The sequence below is a fragment of the Hypoxylon trugodes genome (genome assembly GCF_022578975.1).
Source record: "Hypoxylon trugodes strain CBS 135444 unplaced genomic scaffold F4822scaffold_5, whole genome shotgun sequence".
Lineage (NCBI taxonomy): Eukaryota > Fungi > Ascomycota > Sordariomycetes > Xylariales > Hypoxylaceae > Hypoxylon > Hypoxylon trugodes.
In genome coordinates this window covers 1,668,162-1,686,266 of record NW_026250020.1, presented here as the reverse complement: position 1 = coordinate 1,686,266, position 18,105 = coordinate 1,668,162, and the positions used below count along the sequence as shown (strand labels likewise).

General features: G+C 47.2%; 8 protein-coding genes across 8 annotated transcripts; 4 read left to right on the top strand and 4 right to left on the bottom strand.

Annotated features, from left to right (window-relative positions):
* The first annotated feature begins 274 nt into the window (after positions 1 to 274).
* Positions 275 to 2,105, top strand: F4822DRAFT_403505 (putative diphthamide synthesis protein-domain-containing protein). Its single transcript, XM_051458125.1, has 2 exons — positions 275 to 626; positions 681 to 2,105. The coding sequence occupies exons 1-2, from the start codon at positions 449 to 451 to the stop codon at positions 1,829 to 1,831; spliced, it is 1,329 nt and encodes a 442-aa protein (XP_051314444.1). The 5' UTR covers positions 275 to 448; the 3' UTR covers positions 1,832 to 2,105.
* A 15-nt stretch (positions 2,106 to 2,120) lies between these two features.
* F4822DRAFT_403503 (uncharacterized protein) lies at positions 2,121 to 3,403 on the bottom strand. Its single transcript, XM_051458124.1, has one exon. The coding sequence runs from the start codon at positions 3,188 to 3,190 to the stop codon at positions 2,255 to 2,257; it is 936 nt and encodes a 311-aa protein (XP_051314443.1). The 5' UTR covers positions 3,191 to 3,403; the 3' UTR covers positions 2,121 to 2,254.
* Positions 3,404 to 3,975: 572 nt separating this feature from the next.
* On the bottom strand, positions 3,976 to 5,287 carry F4822DRAFT_429284 (galactose mutarotase-like protein; the record flags this gene model as incomplete). Its single annotated transcript, XM_051461067.1, has 2 exons — positions 3,976 to 4,355; positions 4,420 to 5,287. 2 exons carry the CDS (start codon positions 5,285 to 5,287, stop codon positions 3,976 to 3,978), a joined length of 1,248 nt encoding a protein of 415 aa, XP_051314442.1.
* A 2,218-nt stretch (positions 5,288 to 7,505) lies between these two features.
* F4822DRAFT_403501 (P-loop containing nucleoside triphosphate hydrolase protein) lies at positions 7,506 to 9,522 on the bottom strand. The gene is made up of 4 exons (XM_051458123.1): positions 9,168 to 9,522; positions 8,883 to 9,100; positions 8,506 to 8,831; positions 7,506 to 8,449 (listed from the first exon to the last, which is right to left on the bottom strand). Exons 1-4 carry the CDS (start codon positions 9,346 to 9,348, stop codon positions 7,636 to 7,638), a joined length of 1,539 nt encoding a protein of 512 aa, XP_051314441.1. The 5' UTR covers positions 9,349 to 9,522; the 3' UTR covers positions 7,506 to 7,635.
* Positions 9,523 to 9,988: 466 nt separating this feature from the next.
* F4822DRAFT_252903 (uncharacterized protein) lies at positions 9,989 to 11,343 on the top strand. The gene is made up of 2 exons (XM_051454472.1): positions 9,989 to 10,284; positions 10,338 to 11,343. Exons 1-2 carry the CDS (start codon positions 10,076 to 10,078, stop codon positions 10,663 to 10,665), a joined length of 537 nt encoding a protein of 178 aa, XP_051314440.1. The 5' UTR covers positions 9,989 to 10,075; the 3' UTR covers positions 10,666 to 11,343.
* Position 11,344: 1 nt separating this feature from the next.
* F4822DRAFT_252855 (hydroxymethylglutaryl-CoA lyase) lies at positions 11,345 to 12,819 on the top strand. Its single transcript, XM_051454469.1, has 2 exons — positions 11,345 to 11,817; positions 11,875 to 12,819. Exons 1-2 carry the CDS (start codon positions 11,509 to 11,511, stop codon positions 12,709 to 12,711), a joined length of 1,146 nt encoding a protein of 381 aa, XP_051314439.1. The 5' UTR covers positions 11,345 to 11,508; the 3' UTR covers positions 12,712 to 12,819.
* Positions 12,820 to 13,336: 517 nt separating this feature from the next.
* F4822DRAFT_252865 (oxidoreductase) lies at positions 13,337 to 14,544 on the top strand. The gene is made up of 3 exons (XM_051454470.1): positions 13,337 to 13,787; positions 13,864 to 14,216; positions 14,280 to 14,544. Exons 1-3 carry the CDS (start codon positions 13,472 to 13,474, stop codon positions 14,328 to 14,330), a joined length of 720 nt encoding a protein of 239 aa, XP_051314438.1. The 5' UTR covers positions 13,337 to 13,471; the 3' UTR covers positions 14,331 to 14,544.
* F4822DRAFT_252888 (BRO1-domain-containing protein) lies at positions 14,348 to 17,627 on the bottom strand. The gene is made up of 3 exons (XM_051454471.1): positions 17,289 to 17,627; positions 16,496 to 17,201; positions 14,348 to 16,430 (listed from the first exon to the last, which is right to left on the bottom strand). Exons 1-3 carry the CDS (start codon positions 17,532 to 17,534, stop codon positions 14,758 to 14,760), a joined length of 2,625 nt encoding a protein of 874 aa, XP_051314437.1. The 5' UTR covers positions 17,535 to 17,627; the 3' UTR covers positions 14,348 to 14,757.
* Positions 17,628 to 18,105: the final 478 nt, after the last annotated feature.

Sequence of the window (18,105 nt, the reverse complement as noted above, 5' to 3'; positions counted from 1 at the left end):
AGAGGGAGATATTCACTATCATATATGGATATATCCACTACCCAAGAACATCAGTACTTTCAGTGTCAAGCAACTTCTTGGACAAATCTAACAAATTCAAATATATCAAAACAAATAAAATCAAGGGAAATGATTTCAAAACCATCACTATAAAGTCCTTTATTTGGTAGAGCACAGAAATTATATAATATTTTATAAAGGAGTCAAGTGTAGAAAATAGAATTGTTCGGGTTGGAAAGGTTCTGTTTAGTCGCTTTTCCAATATCGGTACCTAGGTACTTATCAAGACTACTTCGCTATCTGACTTTTCACTAGACGAGACCGTCTTAATAAACCTCAACTTTACAACTATTTTACTCAACTACCAAAATTAAGATATTTCTATCCGATTTTCCACTCCGGTACCATACCGCCTGCTCTGATTACTTATATCATACCAACCAAAATTATGGAGGAAGATCGGGCACAAACCGATCTAGGTATTGCGGCAGATATTGAAGAGGCCCATGCGCCACCACCCACCAAAAAGCAACCCAAAAAGAGATTTGTAGGCCGAAGAACCGCTGCAAATTCTGCAAGAAATGGCGGTAGTGGTGCCCCAATAGAAGATGGCGGGGCTCTTCAAGGTGAGGCATAAATCACATTTGACATGAAAATGAGCGACTAAAAATGAATACTAGCATCGCAACCCCGGCGGGCGCCGAGACTTCTCAATCAAGTACCACCGGAGATCTTGAATGACCCGGAGTTGAAGGAAGCGATCGCCTTGTTGCCCGCCAACTATTCCTTTGAGATACACAAGACCATTCATCGCATCCGATCTTCGGGTGCGAAAAGGGTCGCACTGCAAATGCCCGAAGGCTTACTTATGTTCGCCACCACCATTTCAGATATTCTCACTCAATTCTGTCCGGGGATTGAGACCCTCATCATGGGAGATGTTACCTACGGTGCTTGTTGTATCGATGATTATACAGCACGAGCACTAGGATGCGACCTTCTCGTTCATTATGCTCATAGCTGTCTGATACCGGTTGATGTTACTAAGATAAGGGTATTGTATGTCTTTGTCGATATCAGCATAGATACATCACATCTATCAAATACCTTGGAGCGGAATTTCGCACCACCGAAGACGGTCGCGATAGTTGGAACGATTCAATTCAACGCCACTATTCATGGTGTTAAGTCAACACTGGAAAAGGCCGGATTCAAGGTATTAATTCCTCAAATCGCACCTTTATCCAAGGGTGAGATTCTAGGATGTACCTCCCCGCGCTTATCCGACTCGGAGAATGTAGACCTTATCCTTTACCTTGGAGACGGTCGCTTCCATCTTGAGAGTATCATGATCCATAACCCTAAAATCCCGGCTTATCGTTATGATCCGTACTCGAGGAAACTCACACGCGAGACATATGGTCACGAGGAAATGCAAAGTTTACGCAGAGATGCTATCTCAACGGCGAAGAGGGCAAAGAAGTGGGGGCTCATCCTAGGATCACTTGGCCGTCAGGGTAATCCGCATACGATGACGCTTATCGAGAACAAGCTCAAGGAGATGGGAATGCCTTGGGTGAATTTACTACTAAGTGAGATCTTCCCGGGCAAATTGGCGATGATGAGCGACGTTGAATGCTGGGTCCAAGTGGCCTGCCCACGACTAAGCATCGACTGGGGCTATGCGTTCCCGCGCCCGCTATTGACGCCGTACGAAGCGTTGGTCGCGCTCAATGAGAGGCAAGATTGGAGCAAGAGTGGTGTGTACCCTATGGATTACTATGCAAGAGAGGGACTGGGTAGGACAAAGGATATCCAGGTGTCGAGTTGATAGAGACATATCCCTTGTTCTATACTATTTTACGAATCACAGCGTGGACAAAAGTCCTATTCTAGAATCCGAGGTCGATCAAATACGATCTAAAAGAAAAACACAACACGGCGTTTCCACTGATATATGTAAAAGAAGTCGACATATACTCGTAGACCATTTACGCCTGATATAACGGGAATGGGCTGCCCATATCATACCAGGCAACTAACCGCTGATATATAGGGCTATTTAAGCAGTATGTCACCAGAACACAATACGATCACATGAGAGCAAGTCCTCTCGATATTTTTTTTTTTTTTTTTTTTTGGTATTTTATCTTATATTTCCTAACGAGCTAAACACTAAACATCGAAAAACATGACGAAACAAACAAATAGCTAGACGGCTAACACAACTAGCACAACTACAAGAACAACTGCCTTAATCTACATCACCCGCGTTCGTCTTAATTAGTGGTAAAACGTTCTTATTAATCATGCACGCGAGGTACTCATCAAGACAGTCGTTCCTAAAGAAACCAAGGAAAAACGAGCCAATGAACACAGCACCCGAAGCTGCGATCCTGATCGCGCGAGGCCACTTGCTACCCTTCATGCCCGATGCGCTCTTCCCCTCCTCACGCGCTTTCTTGTCTTGGGCTCTTTCGTACTGTTCTTGTTCCTTGGGATACCGATTTTTCTCGACCCGATTGCTGCGCCGGCGTGCGCCTTCCCAGCCTCGCTCTCTGGTGTGCATGCGGTCGTAGGTGGGCGAGCCGGAGTCCGAGTCCGAGTCCGAGGCGGAGGATTCAGGTGGGGTTGGGAAACGTAGACGTCGACTACGTCGTTGACCTGGTTGTTGCTGTTGTTGCGCCATGGTCCCGGCCATATGGAGAGAGTCTACACCGGCTTGGATCCGCGTGATGCGACTTAAATTCTCAATCTGTGATGTCCTTCCGAAGATGGTGGCGGCTCGGAGACGTGTGAGTTCTTCTGTGAGTAGGACCCAGTGCTCGTGCGCTGCGCGTGATGAGTAGTGGCCGCCGCCGCTGTTGTTAGCTTGTCCGAAGCGCATGGGAATGGGCTTAGGGGGAGGGTCGCCGGGGTGGGGTGTGGTTTGTGCTGGTTCAGCGGCCTGGGCCTGAGGGGCCTGAGGGGTAGGAGGGGCTTGAGTTTGCTCACTGGGCTCGGGAATATCGGGATACTCGCGTGACTCGGGGGCTTCAGGATTCTGGTGATACGTGGGATATTCATATGGTATATCTGGAGGTTCCTCAAAATAATTGGGATTATGTGGATACTCACGATAGTTGGGGTCATCGTGAGAATCAGAGGAGGTAGTGGAATTGCGGTACTGAAAGGGTCTGCCGTACGACATCGTGATTAGTGGTGCCTTGACTTGTGGTAATCGAAAACGAAGTGAATTCAGACGAAGTGAATTCAAACGATGTGGATAACTCAAGATGGTCTAGTATGATACCTAACTGTTGATAATGATAATATGATATCTGAAGTCATCGTCGGTTTTGAGCTGGTTTATATAGAGCTCATCCCAAAATGGAACTAAAATAACACCATTGTCGTTACTGAACGTTGCGATCGTTTCCAAAACATCACGCATGTTACTTAACGACGAATAGTATAGTATTGTTGACGAATGTAGATGGTTGTTGCGGGGGCGAGTGTAACGCCTGCTCGCGTGGCGCCTACTAGTTAACGTGCTCTTACATGATGCTAAAACGACGAGCGACGGCTTAGTTGCTGATACTCCATATCTTTGTAGGAAAAAAAGTGTTTTTGGCTAGTGTTATGAATTACTATAATGGCGGTTTTGGTGCAGGCTGTGGATAATATAGTTGGTAACTTTTTTTGAAGGTAACCCCTAATCTTAACGAAAATGTCAAAATACAACCAAGAGTCACACGAAACCAAGGGCGTGAGCTGGTTCTTTGTTAATTCATCAATTAAGTATATATAAATAGTACGGCGCCATACCGCCAGCATGAATATTACAACAGCGCTAAATACCGTAGATATCCTAGCTATATAGCATCTATTTACCGCGGCACTCGAAATGGCTACCGGGACTGTAGTATTACCGCTTTGATGAGCATTAATATTAATCTTCGCACTATCCGCACTTTAATCCCCACAACCGTCTACCTAAGACGATGTAGTATTAATGCTGAAGACATAACTAGCCTGGAGGACGTAAGGGTCACCACCGGGTCCATAGATCTGCTTGCTGTCGCGTCCCCATTCGGGGTGGTTGATAGCGTCGATCCAGTCCTCAACCTCCATGACGAGACAGCCGTGCTGAGGAATAGTTCGGGGGAAGTCCTCGTTGTCGAAGAGACCTTGCGTCGTCTTGAGGGGCATGGTGGCGTTCTGGCCGTTGCAGGAGTACATTTGGTACGCCTCTTGGTCTGTGTAGACGTCGAGTTGGATACCCGACCACGGTGAGTGCAGACGGGCGACGTAGCCACCCTCAGCGCGCCAGTCGTAGGGGCCCTCCTGGCCTCGGTTGATCAGCCAGCAAGTATCTAAATAACCAAATTAGTCACCTCGTCACAAAGTATTCCTGATGGTGGTGCTGGGGATAATTACCGTAACCAGTGCAGTTGAAACCGCAGTTGCCATCAGCCTCAGGCTTCTGAAGATCAGCTCCAATTTGCTTGGGCGCACTCCAGAAATCGTTGACGGATCCCTCCTTGTTGGCCAAGATATCACCCGTCGGGATCAAAATGTTGTCAACGCCAACACGTTGTCCACTGTACGGCAGGTGGAAAGTGTGGTTCAAGACAGTGTTAGTCTCATTGTTGGCATAACCATCCAAGTTCCAGTACGTGTGGCTGCTAAGCATGATGGGTGTCTTCTTGGTAGTTGCAATAGCCACCATCTTAAAGTTCCATGTGCGCTTGCCGAGAGTGTAGGTGATGTAAGAAATAACCTCTCCAGGGAAACCTTCCTTTCCATCGGGGTCGACAATGGTGAACGTTATGCTATCATTTGTGTGAGAGGCAACTGTGAAATTCCGGTAGTCCCAACCGTCATGGCCACCGTGTAGAGTATCGGCGCCATCTGGAGCATCTGCGGTGGGGTTCTCGTTGGGGTCAACGTGATAAGTTTCGCCATCAATTGTGAAGGTACTGTTCTGAATACGGTTTGCGTATCGACCCGGTACACCACCGAGATGAGGGTGAGCCGCATCAAGTGTGTAGGCGGTAGCATTGTCGAAACCGGCTACAACATCTCGTTCAATGCCGTATTGGTCGTGAACTAGTAGCTTTGCGACGGAAGCACCATAGGTAATGAACGCGGCTGTGATACCCTCGCCGTAGATCCAATAGAAACCATTCTCATCAGGTCCTAAACTGCTTGATCCATTGCCACTCCCGGAGCTCCCGGTGGGCTGCGCCGAGGTCAATGGGAGCAGGAGTGCTCCTAAAGAAGCAATGCTAGTGTGTAGACGCATGTTGACTCGAGGGGTGAGACACGCTTTGTTTATTGACACTAGTGCGGTGTGCTCGTCGTAATGGACGGTGGGAGAGGAAGAGCAAAAAGAGAAAGATCGAAACCCTGGGGAAAGGATTCGCGACTTATATGAATTCAGCCATCAAAGGAGGAACCCCCGTTCGGAGAAACTTGATTTGGTTGGACAATGGGATCGCGTAGGCACTCATCACGTTGACTTCTTACAGGGGAGTAGGGCTGGGGAATTTTATTAATCTTACCTCCTCCTAGGTACATTAGAACCCAGCAGCCCCGTCGATCCCCAGCTTAACCCAGCTTACGGGCTTCGGTTAGCCTGTGAAGCTACTCCGCTTTCTTGGAAAAGTTGGGGTAGACGACGTAACTGACAGGCAGCGTAGCATCGGCCTCATAAAAACCATGTGGTGGAACAGCACGAATCCAGCAGGTCGCCAAGAATATTTTGTAATCTTGCCGCTTGGTTGGTACTCGGACAGTTCATGATTCGTCCGTTTAGTTAGAATGTTCAAGGTCATGGTAAGTTGCTTCGTAGATGAAAGTAACCCTTTGTTCATCGCATGTTTGCGGGTCATAGTTACAGCGGGGCAAACAAGCAAAAGCCATCGATAGCCCTGAGCCCACGGGAGCGGATAGCTACCGTGGAAGGCTGAATAGTGCGGAGATAAAAGTACCTAATTTTCTCCCTCGTCACTAGAGTGAAGAAGCGGTATAGAAGGACGTAGGTACTGAAAGGTTTAATGAGAAGGATTCCGCTACCCTTCTAGCCAGCGAAATCAGAGGCAACGTAGCTTCTCTCTTGTTTAGTACGAACATAATACCCAAATCGTGTTAAGGCAATGTTTGGGCTTTTTGCTGTGACTCCACAGAGAAGCATTACCCAGGTACTAGGTATTACCTAGGTAAAAAGAAGCTTCGTAAACCGAGACGGGTAAGACTCGGGTTCGGCTGAAGAAGCGCTTGGAATCGAAGTTGTGTTTCCCCACTAGGAGAATTTTGGAGATGCTTTTCCTTGGATGACGTTAGGTGCTGGTGCTGCCTGTAATACTAAGCTTTGAAGAGAGATCTTTTGTGATACCCCAGCCTCCCTAGGAATGCTCATGTGCCTTGCATAACATTCCTTTGACTAGCACACGCTGTAGTTGGACGCGCTGTGAACCCCAACTTGTGGGCATTCCAGTGGTAAGGTATAGTCAGATGAAAGAAAATATCCGAGAGTTGGGGAATTCTTGTATTGGGCTCAAACGGTTCTTTGATACTTAGACCTCGATTTGTTTATTGTAGTCGTACTGATGCTGTAAATTCTTAAGGGTATACAAAGTTGGAAAATAGAAGGAAAATAGCGGAAGGGCAGAGGACCCTGTCGCCTACAAAATTACGCAGGAAAAACCAATACAAACCTCAGGGCACGTGAATGGTGGATTTTGTACTCCGTAATTGGTCTTGGCAAGGATAAGGTTATTTCAAGGGCCGAATTCCCCATGTCCAAGGTCCTTTACGGCTCCACAATGCGGGGTCAGTACCACCATAACTTACCTACTTTGGGCATAGCCCGCGAGCCTTAAATTGCTTAGTAGAAATACATGTACGTACTTCCATCCTTCTGAGCTTCCCCGCGCTCCGCTCTTTCGCTATTTGACCTGTCGACTTTCTTTGTTCGTTGACATAAACCTCGCATTTCGTCGGGCTGCGCTCAGCTGATCATAGTGATGGAATGAGATCAGCTGGGTGGATAGGTACTTAGCTACGTATTTTGAGGGGTTTGTACTACATAGTATGTAAGGAGTATTATGAACACGGTCATACCATCATTTATTTGTTGAGTTTCTAAAGCCAAGTCTAAGTCACGATGGCTCCGCTGGCAGCGGGAAGGAGATCCGGGAGGAGCGGAGACAGACTTAACTAGCTAACTCCCTTCACCCTGTATTTCGCCGGCGCTTTACCAGTCAAGCTCTGGCATCATATGTGCAGCTGATCAAAAGCCTTATGACCCAGTAATCCCCGAGTACCGAGCAAGTCAGCTTGGAGTTCATAATACCGAATCCCCCAAGACTATATCATAATTACTTGCTCGGGACCGCTTACGCCAGTGGAGGTAATCAATTACTTGGGAATTGCGCTATATTGGGCACTTGTGCTAGGTCACCTTCAAATTCCAACGATGAAATTGCCGTCGGAGCCATTTAAACATACATGCCTCACGATTTTAATATGTAATAAGACGATCATTGTATTGTATTGAATGCTAATAATAAGTAACCTGTACTCCGCCATGTACGACTAACCTATACACACAACCGTCGCTCACATGCGTCCTCACTTGTCTAAACAGATTTATACGTCGACGAGGTTCTCCTCCTGGGCTGGACCATCTGTGTCCTTAACACCCTTATCGTTCTTCTCCTTGCCCTTACCCTTTCGGTCCGCAGCCGATCGTTGGTAGAATTCTTGGATGATCTTGGCCGGGATACGGTTGAGCAATTCCTTGGGGAAGATACGTAGTAGACTCCATGCGATGTCTAGGGAATCGTAGATACTTCGTGCTTCGTATGCGCCCTGTGCGACGAATTGTCGCTCGAATTTCTCGAGGAATTCTAGGGATAGCTTGTCTTCGGTGGACAAGGCTTCCTCACCAACGACTGCCTTCATGGCCGCGGCATCACGACCGATGGCGTATTTGGCGTACAGTTGGTTGGACACATCACCGTGGTCCTTTCGGGTCATTCCCTCACCAATGGCAGATTTCATGAGACGAGAAAGAGACGGTAACACGTTAATTGGTGGGTAGATACCACGGTTGTCGAGTTGACGGTCGACAAAGATCTGGCCCTCAGTAATATAACCCGTCAAATCGGGAATAGGATGTGTAATATCATCGTTAGGCATAGTCAAGATGGGAATCTGTGTAATGGAACCGTTTCGTCCCTCGACACGACCGGCTCGTTCATAGATTGTTGACAAATCAGTGTACATGTAACCGGGGAAACCACGTCGACCAGGCACTTCTTCTCGGGCAGCGGAAACTTCTCGGAGAGCGTCACAGTATGCGGACAAATCGGTAAGAATAACTAGAACGTGTTTCTCAAGTTGGTAGGCATAGTATTCGGCGGTAGTGAGAGCAAGACGAGGTGTAATAATACGTTCGATTCTGTATATTATTAGCATTAACATTTCCTTTGAATGAAGAGTATAGTCATGTCGTACGTAGGATCGTTCGCAAGGTTAAGGAAGAGTGTGACACGCTCCAAACTACCGTTCTCTTCGAAATCGCGAGTGAAGAATCGGGCGGTTTCCAAGTTAACACCCATAGCAGCGAAGACGATAGAGAAGTTCTCTTCGTGGTCATCGTGCACACCCTTGTTTGTAGCACCCTTTTGCTTGACCAAGCCAGCTTGTCGGCAAATCTGGGCGGCGATTTCGTTATGTGGTAAACCGGCGGCGGAGAAGATAGGGATCTTTTGGCCTCGGGCAATCGAGTTCATGGTGTCGATAGTCGAGATACCGGTGGAAATCATTTCTTCGGGGTACACCTAACTTATGGTAAATTATTTTGTTTTCTTTCATTGCGCAAACACACATACTCGTGAGTAGGGGTTAATAGGACTACCGTTGATGTCAAGGTAGTCCTCGGCCAGCACCTTCGGGCCCTTGTCGATGGCTCTCCCAGATCCATCGAAGATACGACCCAGCATGTCTTCGGATACACCTAGCTTCAAGCTTTGCCCCGTGAATTCGACTTTGGTCTTCTTAACATCGATACCTGATGTGCCTTCGAAAACTTGGACGACGGCGCGGTTGCCTGTAATGCGAAAGTAACTCGTTAGGAGCTGAAGGTAATTTAGTAGCTGACATCTCGTTTTACTCACCTCGAGCTTCGAGGACTTGACCAGATCTTTCAGTTCCATCGGGGAGTGTTAGGGTAACGATTTCATTGTATCGAGGGAATTTAACGTTGTCCAAAATGACCAGAGGACCGTTGACACCGCCGACGGTGTTGTACCGAATCCTAGGTACAATCGAGTACGAGGAAGATTCTCGGGGATCCATGGTGTTCCAGCACAAACAGGTGGTATATGGAGATTCCAAAGGGATAGTTGTGGATTATAATTAAAAGATTGACTTCTCCAAATGAAGAAGCTTGAGTTTAGTTTATTATTTGCTAAGAAGCAACGTTGATGAAGCTCCAGCCACCCGTTGACGTTAGATTGCAGAAGATGGAACCTTAAGCTCCAAAACCGAAAAGCTCCCCGAAAGCTGGCGCAGCAAGTTGAGCAGGTGGGGGCAATGACAGCCACAGCAGCTTTAAATCACATGATTGGAGAATTTAAGGGTCCATTATTTTAAGTGGCTCGTGATTGAGTCTGTAACTGTGACCTTCCTCTGTACTTCAAACACTACCAAATGTTACATGTGTCACATAAGATTACAGTGCTGTTTCCTGAATTCTAAATTCTAAATTCTGAAGAGGAAAGTGTCTATGCGGAAGCGACATTGATCATATGTGGTTTGTTATGTCAAGGACGATGCATATAGAAAAAACTTAGGGTTTCCTCTACTTAAACAGGTAATTAGAGCTGTGTGTTGAAACTTGTAAATTACATGTGTATGGCTTCATATAACACCGATTATTGAACTGCAGCATGCGCCCAAAACGAAAAACATAAATACATACTCGGTCCTAATTATACCCATTGCATTTTCGACGTAATCCTGAGCCGCAAGGGTCCTTAGACGTCAACTTACACAAGCCGGATACTGGTAGACCTGTCACATTATGGTACCCTTGATTAGAACGGCAGAGCAATGCTACTGTGCTATATGTGGCGGTCCCTTCGAGCGACCTCGTTTCGGACCAAAAGAAAACCCATTTAGTCCGTCGAAAAAGAAGGGAGGCAATGGATACAACCCGGATATCATTAGCAAGAAAGCTACTGAGTGGCTTGTAGAGTTGCGCATTCTAGGTTATTTCTACGCTTTGAAGCAGTCAGTATCTTTTAATGTACCAAACATGCCTTCCATGTTACTAAATGTCTTAGGGGATTTATATCCGGCAGAGGACAATTCTTCAACGTTTTCTCGGGTCCCGGCTCCATTCATCTTGACCAGAAAGACCCGGCAAATGAACAATTACCCAACCTCAATTACTCGTGTTATGAGGATAAGGCTGGTGCGATCACAATCTTCCCCTTCCACGAGACATGTTACAAAATACTCGCAAAAGTACTTTACCCAGACGAGGAACTATTTACAGCCATGACTCGTATAGATCTAGAGGGACTCCATTCGACAATGAGGTACCTGTCTAATCGCAAAGATGCGTTACTCATCCGCACTGGCTTAGAGACTCGGCGTAACAAGCCCTAGAAATCCCTTGAAGGCGACGAGGTCTTCGTGACGAATCCGCTACCTAGGGATGAGTGTACGTTCAACGTGGGAAAAGTCATGGCAGGAGTGCGCTTTCGAATGCCGAAGTCGGACGTTGATCTCGGACCTAAAGTAAAAAACGATCCATTTGCGAGTTTACCATATAATGCCGTCTGGCGTATCTGCCGTGAACTAGACTCAAGCGACATCAGTAATTTCATATCATCCTCCTGGGCTATCCACGTAATGACTCGCGACAATGTCAACTTTTGGAAGATGAGACTGAGATACAATATGCCCTGGTTTATCGAAATCGAATGGCTCTGGAAACTGGGGGCAGTAAAGCGAGCGGAATACTACAAGGCAATCTTCCTGTGGGCGGACTCGACAATTCGTGTTGCCTCAAAGAATCTGGGGTCTTTGATGCCTGTTGCTAACCGGCGGCGACTCTGGATAATTTGTGAAAAACTGGCCCGTGTGTACCATAACCGAGGGTTCTTGCACGAGGAAGACGAGGAGGGGGAAGTGAAGGAAAAAGGGTTATAACGTATTGATGGTCTAGGAAAATTCACACCAAAAAGCAATGACAGGGTATGAAGTACCTAGGTATCTTAAGAAGCACGTGATTACAAAGATGACTTCATAGCTCTCATTAGGTAATCATCATGGCATTTAAGTTAGAGCCATTAGTACCCGAGAGCTTATTAGCTAACAGGGTTCATCCGTTTACCCCTCGGCCACTTTTAAGAAGCAATTCTAGAGCTAGAAAAGCAAAAGAAACAAGCAAATCAAGGGGTATGAATATAAAATAAATATAGCTCGAAACATCGAAATGAATAAAAGATGGCGTCGTTGCGCCCGATAACTCGACTTGCTTGTCGGCGAACACCGATCATTACTCCGGTAGCTCCTCTCTTGCGACGCGGCTATGCGACAGCATCCGATATTCAAAATCCAGCTGCCGCAGCACAACAGCAACCTCGTTCTGATAATCGAGTAAGGATAGTTGAAGTTGGGCCAAGAGATGGACTACAGAATGAGAAGAAGTCAATTCCTCTGACAACCAAGATCGAATTGGTTGGGAGGTTGTCCAAAACGGGAGTATCTTTTATAGAGGCTGGTTCTTTCGTCTCACCAAAATGGGTGCCACAGGTTAGCTTTGTCAAACCATATAAATAAGCCTGAAGATACTAATATGGGTTACTATAGATGGACAACTCCAACAAGATATTAGAGCACATCTTAACCAACAAGATCCCCTCACCGATTCCAATTACATACTCCTTCCTCGCCCCAAATGCCAAAGGCGTCGAGAACGCGATCACCCTCCTACAAAAGCACCCCGGTACATACCTAACGCAAGCCGAATCATTCGCTGGCGCGAAAGACAGACCAGCGGTAGAACTTGCTGTGTTCGCCGCCGCAACCGAGAGCTTCTCGAAAAAGAATCTCAATTGCGACATTGCTACATCCCTCGAGCGATTCAAGGACGTTATACAAGGAGCAAAACAACTAGGCATCCGAGCACGAGCCTACATCTCGGTTGTCTTAGGTTGTCCTTTTGAAGGGTACGATGTCGATCCTCACAAGGTAGCCGAGATAGCTACTTCGCTACTCGAAATGGGTGCGGATGAGATCTCGCTTGGTGACACAACAGGAATGGGCACCGCACCCCGCACTCAGGAGCTTCTGAAGTGTATGGCTGCTGCGGGAATACGTAATGAGGATATTGCTATGCATTTCCACGATACATATGGCCAGGCTCTCGTCAACACTGCTATCTCGCTAGAGCGCGGTATCAGAACATTTGACAGCGCTGTTGGCGGTCTAGGCGGTTGCCCATATAGCCCCGGTGCCACTGGAAATGTGGCTACCGAGAATATGGTATACTTCCTAGAGAGTCTAGGAATGGAGACCGGTATTGATCTGGACGCTATGGCAGACATCGGACAATGGATTACTGGGGAGTTAGGCAAGCCAAATGATTCAGCTGTTGGTAAGGCTGTTCTTGGTGCCCGTAAGACTGCGGATGCTGCATCTTCGTAAGCATGGGGTTTGAAACGATGTTGGGAATTAAAAAGGAAAAGTGTATATTGATATCTTCTACGGCGGAAATATCTCCAAACATTCTATGAACATATTCCCATTCAAATACGATATCCTAAAACTTGGCGTCTAGTTTTTAGGTATATCCTACCATAATCGTCAAAGGTATTACTTAATCCTACTAATTTCTGACGACCAGAAACATTAGTTGGTTGTACAACTACAAATAATGCAAAGAGCTTATAGCACCGCCCAGATAATACGGATAGTTTTCTTTACATGGTAATTATACCTCTTACTCATTCTCCTCGAAGACCCGATTACTAATAGGAGGTGTTAGTTACTGATTCGGAGAACCTCAATATCTTTAGCATTGTAGAAACCAACGATGGCCAATTCAGAATTACGAGTCGGTCGACTGCCTAGTATAGCCATTTTGTCGAGGATGTGGGTCATTGTGAGCAAGACGAGAAAGCTGGCCACTTTCATGGAGTCATATATGAAGTCCCGTAGTCTTCTCTGTGAAGCAACTACCTAGGTATTTATGCAAATAGACCTCTAAACGACCATCATAAGGCCTCTTGTATACATAAATCAATTTGACTACTACATTTTCTCCTTAGTATACGCAAACCACCATGGGCTCCCCAAAACCGCAAGACCAGAAACGCAAAACGGTCCTCATAACCGGGTGCAGTGAAGGCGGGATCGGGCACGCTCTCGCGGCCTCCACGTCTTCGCAACAGCGCGGACACCTAAAATGTCCTCCCTCTCCACCCTTCCACACACCACCCTCCTTCCACTCGACGTAACATCCTCCGACTCCCTCGCTGCCGCCGTAGCATCTGTATCCGCTGAAACAGGCGGAACACTAGACTACCTCGTCAACAACTCAGGTCAACAAGTCGTAGCACCAATCCTAGATGCCGATCTAGGGGAAGCTAGAGCAATGTACGACGTCAATGTTTTCGGCGTAGTAGCCACGGTCCAGGCTTTCGCGCCGTTACTTCTAGCGGCGAAGGGCACGGTTGTGAATATCTGTTCGATTACGGGGTTATTGTATCCGCCGTATATGGGTAAGATATCCCCCATTCACACATCCACCAGCCACAGCTGCCATAGTCTAGGAGGTACCCAACTAACAACCCCCAGGCCTCTACGGTAGCACCAAATCCGCCCTAACCACCATCTCCGAAGCCTTACGCCTAGAACTCCATCCCCTAGGCATCAAAGTAGCAACCATAATAACCGGCGCCGTCCGGACAAACCTCGCCGCCAACTCACCCCCACACATCCTCCCTCCAAACTCCGTATACACTCCCGCTGCCAAGGAAATCGCAGCACGCGCCACAGGTGCCGATGTCACGGATCGGGTTGGTTCTAAAGAAGACTTCGGGCGGGATTTGGTGAGTAAAGTGTTGCGCGGCGCTACGGGAAGGGTGTATGTAGGCAATCTATCGACAGCGGTGAGGATTGCTTCGAGTTGGTTTCCGGCTTGTTTGATTGTAAGTCTATTTTCTGGTTGTAGTTTATGATTAGGAGAATGTGATGCTAACAAGATTCTGTAGGATTATATGCAAGCAGCAAATACGGGGCTTGATCGCCTGTCACCAGCCTAGGATGGAGGCGTTTGAGTGTTACTTCACGGTTCTGGGAAACGTCTTCCTGGCTGGAGGAGACACCTTAAAACTTGGGTCAATCGCGACTATATATAAGGAGCCTGTATATCCTCGCAACTCACATAACACCACTAGTCGGGAGTAATCCCATGGCAATAGTCATACTTCATACTCCATAGCTCATAAATATGCTGATCTAGACACGCCTATGGTTTTTACAAGTGTTCATTCGCTATTTACAGCCTGCAATTTTTTAAACTGGGTATCTTATTTCTTGTCTCTTTCTCTTCTAATGTTGCCTTATCGTCCTCATCGAAATATCGATGTCGGCTGCCCTTCAATGCTCCGGGCCAAGATAAATCCCAAAACGAGGAAGCAACTCTCAATGGCGGAATCCACCGGTACGTCGACGCGAAGTATTCGCTTGCTAACCGAACCTTATCGCGCTATTCCGGTCCCAAGTCCTACTCACCGGCCTCTGTTCCTGAGATTTATTTCCCCCAGCACCCGTCGCTGGCGATGCTGCAGGTGGCGAATTAGCAAATTTGATGCCCGCCCCGGGATTCCATACGCCCTGCATAGGATTTGCCCTCGGAGGTTGCGGTTGCGGAGCCACTGTCTCTCCGGCTGGCGCCCACGATTGAATATGAGCCTCGGCGGGAGTATGTATTTGTTGTTGAGATTGCGGGGGTGGCATCATATAAGAGTTCTGCGGTGGTTGGTGTACCTGACCTTGATATCCCGAGCCGTTGTCCCACCCGTTCGAAGGGATGTTTTGTTGTATAGGTGGTTGTCCATGGCTCGGTTGCCCTCCTAGATTTAAGTTGCCCAATGGAGGCATATTCAGCTCTTCCTCAAGTAGATGTGCCTCACGTCTCCTCTCAGCCACAAAGCTCCGTGCACCGTCTCGGAAACCGCCTACTATGCGACTGAGATCGTTGTAGAACTTGCGGCCGGCCTCCGTGTTATTGGTCAACTCCTTATACTTGTGATATGCGTTTTCTAGTTTTTGAAGGGTCTGTTCCCTTTCTTTGTTGCCCTTATCGTCCACGATTTTTCTCTGGCTTTCGAATTCACGGTTCACTCGTATTACTTCCGAGACGAGCTTTTCCTGCTCGGTTGCCTCTGTTTGTACGAGTTCGAGGTCCGGTTCGTAAAGCGAGTCTAAGCGCTTCTCAAAGAAGTCTTCAAAGTGCACAGGCACAATAGCAGTTGCTACTGTATTGGCTCGCTCTAAGCGCGCTGCTTCGGCGAGAATATCTGACTTAATGTCGTCGCTCCGAGCCTTTTCACGAAGGGCCTCGGCCTTTCTACGTCGACGCCCTTCGAGACGTGTTATGTTGTTATAGGCAGTGCGTAAACGACCGATTGCAGGTTTCAACGCTTCTGGTATTTCTGTGCGGCGCGATGAAGGCACGAAGTCGAGCAAACTATGGTTTGGCCCGGCGAGAACTGCCAATGTCGGCTCTATGCTGTGGAACTTGTCACGTACAAGTCCATCGCTGCTCGCACTGTTCGTAAACCAGCCCGTTGCATCCATTACCTGCTTCCAGAGTTTTGCACCCTGTTCCGGTTCAGAACGACTCTCTGGTCGCAACCATCGTTCTGTGCCATATTTCCTCCGTAATTGAATATCTTCATCCTCTTCAGCTTCCAAAAGGGTTTTCCCTTCTTCAAATACAGCTAGATCAGCGGCGCGCAGCTTATCGATATCTGCAAAACTTCTTTGCAAACGATGTAAAGCATCTGCCTGACGAATTTCTTCGGCATGCTGAATCAAGGTTCCGGGTAGACCAAGTGGCTTTTCAAAAGCCTGAAGCGAGCCCGGTAGGTTTAGCGATGAAAGGATTTCGTGGATCTTTTCGTTGAGGACTTCGAGCTCGCCTATAATATTTTGGTTGACTAAGCGATCTCTTCGTTCCTCATAGATGGATACAGCGATATGGACGGAATATGGGACGAGTTTCGTAAAGAGTGGAGGCCCGAATTCACCCTTCTCACTGAGGTAATCTAAAGGTGCTGAAATTTGTGGTGGTATTCGTGCAGTGGCCAAGGCGGCTCGGTCGAGGATCTTGAGTTCGGATTTTGGTGGTACTGGGTCTACACCGAAAATATCAGCTTTGGGGTCTCTTTGAATTGATTGATTACGGTGGGGGTAATCTTACTTAGATAAATCACATCGTTATCCCTTTCGGCTCTCTTTAGGTCTTCCTCAACTCTCCTTTTTAACCCATTTAAATCGTCTGCGACTGTTTTATGCAAATAACCTCCGCGGGTTTCCCTAAGGCCCTCTGTCACACAAGCAACAGCGTCGCGTAACCTTGCCACCTCCTCGCCGTATTTTCGCTTTTCTAAACAGTCACAAGCGGCACGGTATTGGGCGGCTCCGGCGAAATGATGGTGTTTTGCGCTCATGTGATGTATCCATGAACTGCTTACAGCCTCCGACCGCATAGCCGCTTCCCCCGCTTCGTTATATAGATCTGAAACCTTTGCAGCCAGCTTAGCGATTGAAGCATCCTTGTAGCCGTCCATAACGGCCTTTTGCCAGTAGCATTCTTGCGCCTGAGCCAGCTGCAGTTGTATTAAGGAATCCAATGTGTGCTCGTCCATATCTTCCGGGGGCGTGGTTCGTAATTCGGGTATGACCTCTTTCTTAAGGTGTGACAAGACGCCTGCCGAGTAGCTGAAATAGCTTGCTGCATTTTTGAGGCCATCGGTACTCGAACGGTTGCTAGTTATAGCTAGCTGCGAATATAAAGCGGCGAGGTTGTATAGGATGTTGGCAAGCTCGAATTTGAGGTTATTGTGCACTATAGGTCGCTCGGTATTGTAACCCAGGGCGGGATACCACGTAAAGTCTGCACCAATCTAGATGTAGAGAGAGGTATTGTAAGTATGCGTCCATACGAATGCCAGCATGCTCCATCATTAAGGAATGCAACTCAGGGAATATACATCTATAGGGAACTTTCCACCAATCCAGACTAACTGCCCAGCATAGGCCTGGAGCCTCGCGACACCACTAGGATGTGGTTCGCGCACGTTTACAGCATCGCGCCTCAACGCATCGATTACCTCGAGATCCTGACGGAACATATCCGGATGTTGGTCATATTTGGTAGAGATGTATTGACGGATAGATGATGATAGAGAAAGATGGGTCCCCTTACGAAAGGGGACCGCGAGGATGTTGTTCTGCATCGTGTGCGGATATATCGTGGACGCAACAATTCGGATCGGAAATGGGAGAAAAGCTTCATACGAAAGATCCAAACAACCTAAAGTTTTGATATGAGCTTAATAGATGACATAATCATTCACCCTAAAGCTCGGGAAGTCGACACAAGTGGCTAAAATAGTCAAAGGTTATTTATGTCGGATGAGAACCTTATGTACTATGTAATCTAGTGAACTGAGTTAAGGTTGAATGAATGACTTCATCCCGTCGTTCCATCAAGACAACTATCGACAACATTTTGGCCTTACTGCTTCTTTAGTGGGGTGCGGGGCATTTTCTTAGTAGCAACCTTGTACCTTTTCTTTCATTGGCCACGTGCCTAATCTCAGGCTCGTACCTTTATATCCTCATATTCACACCATCCTTTCCAACTTTGGGTACCAATTCATTGTAATCTTTCAGCTTAAGTATACTTATAGAATGTTTGCATATCTACGCATGGAATTAGGTACTGATATGTGTTTAGCTAAGAAATATTTGCCTAGTGGCAACCTGTGAGTTTTTATAACGACTGTACCCGAAACTCGCGATACT

Coding starts and splice junctions, on each gene's coding strand:
- F4822DRAFT_403503 (XM_051458124.1), bottom strand. CDS start 3,190: ATGTCGTACGGCAGACCCTTTCAGTACCGCAATTCCACTACCTCCTCT.
- F4822DRAFT_252855 (XM_051454469.1), top strand. CDS start 11,509: ATGGCGTCGTTGCGCCCGATAACTCGACTTGCTTGTCGGCGAACACCG. Junction 11,818..11,874: donor CACCAAAATGGGTGCCACAG/GTTAGCTTTGTC, acceptor GGGTTACTATAG/ATGGACAACTCCAACAAGAT.
- F4822DRAFT_252888 (XM_051454471.1), bottom strand. CDS start 17,534: ATGCAGAACAACATCCTCGCGGTCCCCTTTCGTAAGGGGACCCATCTT. Junction 17,202..17,288: donor GTGGAAAGTTCCCTATAGAT/GTATATTCCCTG, acceptor CTCTACATCTAG/ATTGGTGCAGACTTTACGTG. Junction 16,431..16,495: donor TAACGATGTGATTTATCTAA/GTAAGATTACCC, acceptor TTTTCGGTGTAG/ACCCAGTACCACCAAAATCC.
- F4822DRAFT_252865 (XM_051454470.1), top strand. CDS start 13,472: ATGTCCTCCCTCTCCACCCTTCCACACACCACCCTCCTTCCACTCGAC. Junction 13,788..13,863: donor ATTGTATCCGCCGTATATGG/GTAAGATATCCC, acceptor AACAACCCCCAG/GCCTCTACGGTAGCACCAAA. Junction 14,217..14,279: donor GGTTTCCGGCTTGTTTGATT/GTAAGTCTATTT, acceptor AAGATTCTGTAG/GATTATATGCAAGCAGCAAA.
- F4822DRAFT_252903 (XM_051454472.1), top strand. CDS start 10,076: ATGGTACCCTTGATTAGAACGGCAGAGCAATGCTACTGTGCTATATGT. Junction 10,285..10,337: donor TATTTCTACGCTTTGAAGCA/GTCAGTATCTTT, acceptor TAAATGTCTTAG/GGGATTTATATCCGGCAGAG.
- F4822DRAFT_403501 (XM_051458123.1), bottom strand. CDS start 9,348: ATGGATCCCCGAGAATCTTCCTCGTACTCGATTGTACCTAGGATTCGG. Junction 9,101..9,167: donor TCAAGTCCTCGAAGCTCGAG/GTGAGTAAAACG, acceptor TTCGCATTACAG/GCAACCGCGCCGTCGTCCAA. Junction 8,832..8,882: donor CTATTAACCCCTACTCACGA/GTATGTGTGTTT, acceptor ACCATAAGTTAG/GTGTACCCCGAAGAAATGAT.
- F4822DRAFT_403505 (XM_051458125.1), top strand. CDS start 449: ATGGAGGAAGATCGGGCACAAACCGATCTAGGTATTGCGGCAGATATT. Junction 627..680: donor AGATGGCGGGGCTCTTCAAG/GTGAGGCATAAA, acceptor AATGAATACTAG/CATCGCAACCCCGGCGGGCG.